This window comes from Hyaloscypha bicolor (genome assembly GCF_002865645.1).
Source record: "Hyaloscypha bicolor E unplaced genomic scaffold K444scaffold_136, whole genome shotgun sequence".
NCBI classification, from domain to species: domain Eukaryota; kingdom Fungi; phylum Ascomycota; class Leotiomycetes; order Helotiales; family Hyaloscyphaceae; genus Hyaloscypha; species Hyaloscypha bicolor.
The window spans coordinates 1,199,805-1,205,351 of record NW_020194638.1 but is presented as its reverse complement, the minus strand read 5'-3'; the positions used below and the strand labels follow the sequence as shown (position 1 = coordinate 1,205,351).

The window sequence follows — 5,547 nt, the reverse complement described above, 5'->3', positions numbered from 1 at the left end:
AGGGTCTCTGAACCTTAAACTAAGATATATTATGTTAGCGGGGGCTTCAGTTTAGTCATTCCTCGCCCAGCCCAGAACTTGAAACTTCGCCCCTTCACTTCGGCAGTTCGTAAATAAAATATGTTTCCCGGATCTGTTCCGGGGAGGATAGGCTTTTCTTTAGGCATGGGTAGGATAATAGTTGGACAAAATTTATTGGATTTCAACAGCCGACGTCGGGGAGGAAGATCGTCTAGATGTGATGTGAAGTCCGGATGCGGGTCCGGGGGACTTTGCAATTGCCGTGCCAAGATGATTGAACGCCCTGTTTTTAGGTCCGGGGATGCATCGCTGGGGAAATACTAGATACTTGCAGGAGATTTATTGACAAGTGACAGGCATGGCGCTGACTGTACGGTCTAGATCTCTATGGTCAGGGGGAATATCGGATTGCGAGGAGTCAAGAAGTTGTGCTTTTCAAGTAGACCAAGAATTCAGGTATCGATAATTGAGCTTCGATAACAAAGTACGTATGCTTAATGATAGAGTAGGTATACGATACTCGGTGTGCTGAAGCACATCATGTATGCATAAGTTCATGACTGAATATATCTGGCCATTCAACTCCCGCACTGTGCTAGCCAAGGGAACAAACGAGAGCGACAGTACGAATGAAAAGACACAGCAATGGAAACCGCGCAACTGCGGTCACCAGCCGAATTGTTCGCAGTGCAACTCGATACTCGGTCCTTGCATTTTGATTGCGTTGGTCGCCGTCCGCCTCACTTCCCACATCAGCGAGTCTGGACCACAGGCCGCAATGGCAATCCTCTCATCGTCGCCTGCAGACGCAACAACGTTCTTGATCAGTGTCTCGATGTCTGGTCGCCTAGGTAGTACGCCATGCAATGTCGAGTCCCACTCGTGTGTGGTGTTGGTCATGGAAGTGGAGTGCTTCTCAACGTCGTGTGGGAAGTTATCGAATCTCGAGTTGGAGGTGGATAGAGGGGAGTGAGATATGGATGGATGGATAGCATGATGTTTTTCATCACCAATCGGTGTGTGGTTAGCGACCTCGGACTTGTCTTCGGGAATGATAGGCGACATGGCTGGCAACACGGGGGATGGTGGACTCCGGTCGAAGTTCATACGGGTCGAGTGTAGTATAACATTGACCCGCGGAGATTCTTTGAGTTCCTTGAGCTCTTTGCTGAACCACTCGAAGATTTCTAGTGTCTGGGTAAGCAACCAAAGTTATATAAGCAAGGGCCCAATGCGCGCTTACCTGGCTCTCTGACAGCCCAGATGAAGTCAATCTTTGGCTTCGGCAAGTTATGGGACAGCTTCCTGACCATGTCGAGAGCAACTCCGAATGTGAAAGATACACCGCTGCCTCCGGCAATCAATATTACTTTATCGGCACACTTTGCGAAGTTTGGAACAGTGCCGTAGGGCCCGTCAAATGAGGCACGAAGGCTGGCACCTGGATGCTTGACAGCAAAGTTGTGAAGATCGTCTGTGAAGCCATCATATGCAGCAACGACAAGTTCAATAGAACTGAGAGACTTGCTGACGATAGTGAAAGGATGGGTCTCAAAGGCTCGGATCTCGGGGATCCAAACGAAGCAATGGTTTCCTGGAATGGCTCTTGTGGGAGCTCGGCGGAGGACAATGCGTGTTCCTCCATGAGGCAAAGGAACAAGTGTTGCTCGGTTGTCATAGCTATACCAAAAGAGCCTCCATGCTCGCAGTAGCCGATCGAGGCTCCACATTGATCATGCCACAACTGTGATGATTACTACTTTATTGGCCACTTGCGGTTGATGGAAGGCGATGTTGATGATGAAAACGATGTACGTGAAGATGTGGCTGAGATAGAACACCTCGTATCGCATTCGTTTGATCAGCACTGCGAATACCAGCATGACGAGAAGTGCCGATCCAGCCGTGATGCCGTGTATTTGCTCTATCTCCAACAGAAACTTGTTGAGATGCAGTCGGTCAACCAATAGAACGCACTGCATAGTTGCATGGAGAAAAGCGTGTGTTATGGTGATGTACCCAGCAGCTTGATGAAGTGGGTTGAGACGTTCATAAGAATAGGCCGTCAAGAACGCTAGAGGGGTGTTTTTAAGAGCCAAGAAAGTGATAAATGCAACATTGGCTATCGCCATCCTGTCTCAAAATTAGACTCGGCTGGTCTAAAGGTTGCCAAAGACCTACCATCCCAAGCGGGTCGCGATTCCAATCAAGGACGACCAGTCGATATTCGTCACTGTCAAAACAATGTTGATTCCAAGATAAACCGTAACAAGGAGCGCATGTCCAATGGACGCGAAGCCAGGGACTCGATGTGTAAGTACGTGTCTAACCATTCTAATTAAGGTGATCAGTCAAGTTTACTCTCCGAGGGACTTCAATATACCGAGCCACTGAAACTTGGGCCTTCAATGGCCCTGACTTCTGCATCCCTCTTGAAGCGCAACGGCTGTATAGGAAACGGCTCCAGTGAAAAATTGTGAACAAAATAATGACACCCGCCATGGCACTTGCAAAACGCTCCACCGAGTTATGATTCCACATTTTTGTCCTGAGTCTCGAGGCCATCTGGTCCGCTTGGGCCGCTATTGCAGTGGCATTTTCCACACTGGTTCCGTTGTTTCCTCCAGGATAGGGCGAAGTAGAGTTGGAAGGCATCTTGGAAATAGGAATGTTGACAGGAGCTTCAGAATATGCTCTGCAATCGAATATGTACCACTCCAAAGAAAGTGAAGCATATGTGAATTATATCACCCCGTCGGATTCCCGAACGAGATACCGGGTTTAAGGAGGTTTTCTTCTTCTTTGAGATAAAGTCTCCACAACGCGAAAAGGCTCTCGCAAAATGGATAAAACGATCATGTTGACCAAATAGACTGATAGAAAACATGGGCTTGCTGGACGTTATCATGGCCAGCTTATGACAAGGCAAACCTTATCTTCTCTGTATAATAAATCATGAGAGCAAAAGTTCGACGAAAAGCTTCGCCTGTGCCTCAACCTGGGGGAGCCTGCTCTCTTAATATGGATAAAATACCCCTTGTTGATCAACTGCGGAGGGGCATGACAAAACTTGACAAAGGAAATTCTCTGGTCAACCGAACTGTTCTGGGTCTCAATTTCGTAGATACGCTTCAGTATTGTTCCATTCCCACCATTCAGTACAAAGTGCTTCGGCAGATGGTTACTTTGATACCGACTTCGCGACATGAATGACTCCTGCGGATGACTTCAAATGACATACTCCTGTATTTCTTTTCGAATGTCACTGTACGTACCATACCTGTTCTCGCACGTTTCATGGCATCCCGTCATGAGATAGGAGTACTTTACTGGGCTGGGACGATGGGAGGCGGAGGCTTCCAAGGATGGAATCACGATCAAGAGCGGGCAACCCGAAAACAGTGATTTGGAACCCGTGGGAGCCGGAGGATTGGCAATAGAGAGCGTGCCATTGGATGCGGCCACTATGTGCCCATAACATGGTGAAAATCAGGGAATCGCGGTCATCTACCCGAGAGCAATCAATATTCCGTTGCGTGGAATAAGCAGCAGACTTCCAGTCGGTTGCGACATTCTCGATAAATCCTCGCTGACTTTGAAACGTATTAAGGTTAGAGTTTCTGTAGATCGAAGGCCTCCAGGCCCGGCAGTTTTCTTGCTGCTCTGCTTGCCGTGAGCTGGCCTAAAATTTGATATACCCTGCTTTGTTATCGTAGAATTTGATGTGCAAGTCTGTTGTAATAAATAGATAACGTCTTGTAAGGAATTAAGAAACCTCGGGGATAGCAGGCTCGGCAACGATTGGCGTTTTGCACTATCGATAACAATCGATGCCACAATCGTAAGGTATCGATTGTATCGATAGTGCAATCGATTATTTAGCGAGCTAATCCCTATATACGTATAATTTTACCCCTTTTCTAATGCCAGAAGATCCAGGAGTTTAGTAGAGTACTATACTATATATAATAAAGATAAGGCTCTCTCTTATTTACTTATTTAAAGAAAGTATCTAGAACTCTGCTCCTTTTCTAGTACTTAAGGTACTCCTGCATCTTGTCTCGGCTTTAAGCTGCCCCCTATTCTAGGTAGCTTACCGTATGACAAGCCCCTGAAAAGACTCCCTCTGGCTTATCGCTCGTTAGTACTATTAAGATGATATTAATAGCTATTCCTGCATCCGGTAAGATATAGTCCATACTAGTAAGGGGGTCTGTTACGATTTACCCTACCAAAAATCGGCCGCACTCATATATTACTGCCCCTCCTTCCTTTTCTCTCAGCATTTACTATTACTTAAAATATTTACTCTCTCTTTAATTCTTCTCTCTCTCTATATATATCCGATCGGCTGCCGCCAGCTTTACACTGGACCGTATACTTTAAGGCGAGCAAATCGAGCAAATCAGAAGGCCGAAATTTGGGTTTGAGCGTTTTGATTTGCTGCGATTTTGCGCGTACAATTGGTCATAAAGTGTAAAGCTAGCGGCAGCCGATCGGATAAAAGTATAAAAGTAGAAGGGGGGATTAGGGGATATTAAATTCAAGTAGTTAAAAGCCTTGGTTCTCATTATTAAAGGCGGGGAAAGGCCCCTTAATATAGTACAAATCCACTAGTCTCCCACTAGCCCTCCCATACGCTGGCTGCCTTGGGCCCATAAGCTTGGCAACTTTTAATGGGGGAGGGGTTAAGAGGGCGAGTATATAAAAGTAAAAAGCAATAAGTGGAGAGAGAAAGTGAGAAGTGAGCTTCGAGGCTTGTGGGTCGCGAGGAAAAGGGAGCCCTATAATTATAGGCTGCTTATCGCTAAATTTTAGGGCTACGATCGCTAAATTATAGGCTATAGGTACTAAAAATTTAGTGCTTAGCTTTCGTGGGGTGCGGGGTAATAATCGTTTAGTAATCGATTACCAATCGATTACAATCGATAGCTAATCAATAGTGCACACAATCGATTACTAATCGATTGCTCAGCAATCGTTGCCGAGCCTGGGGGATAGTACATGCGATACTCGAATTAGGCCTTAGAATTAATTAAGATAAATAAATATCGCCGAATTAGTTAGATCGCGATTTAATTAAAATCGCGATATGCTTGCTTAAAAGTAGCATCTTTAAGGATATTTAGAGCGCGTTTAGGAGGCGACGGCGATATCGTCGCATTCACCCCCTGCTACAAAATAACCTCGGTTTAGCCGAATAGGGTTCCAGTGCTGATTAGGCCTATTTTGCTGCATACTTATTAATATCTGAGAGAATTTTTTTAAACAATTGATAAATTATACAAATCAACTCTGGCGATAGCTTCATAATGCCTTGACTATTTTATTGGCTAGATTAAGGCGGGGGGTGGAGAGGGTGCATCAAATTCTAAGATACCAGCGCAGGGTATATCAAATTTTAAGCCACGTGAGCACACGCCGGATCCCCTGGAGGATAGGGGCTAAGCGAGAGGCATGGAGCGCCTGGCGATCCTGACCCAGTACCCATTTCGTACCTTGTACTGTACAGGACGTGGACGCCCA

At 46.0% G+C, this 5,547-nt stretch overlaps 1 protein-coding gene across 1 annotated transcript; it reads right to left on the bottom strand.

The window, feature by feature from the left end:
• Positions 1-687: 687 nt before the first annotated feature.
• Positions 688-2,562, bottom strand: K444DRAFT_646440 (uncharacterized protein; the record flags this gene model as incomplete). Its single annotated transcript, XM_024885201.1, has 5 exons — positions 688-1,208; positions 1,265-1,743; positions 1,837-2,154; positions 2,203-2,355; positions 2,405-2,562. 5 exons carry the CDS (start codon positions 2,560-2,562, stop codon positions 688-690), a joined length of 1,629 nt encoding a protein of 542 aa, XP_024731007.1.
• Between the last annotated feature and the right edge of the window lie 2,985 nt (positions 2,563-5,547).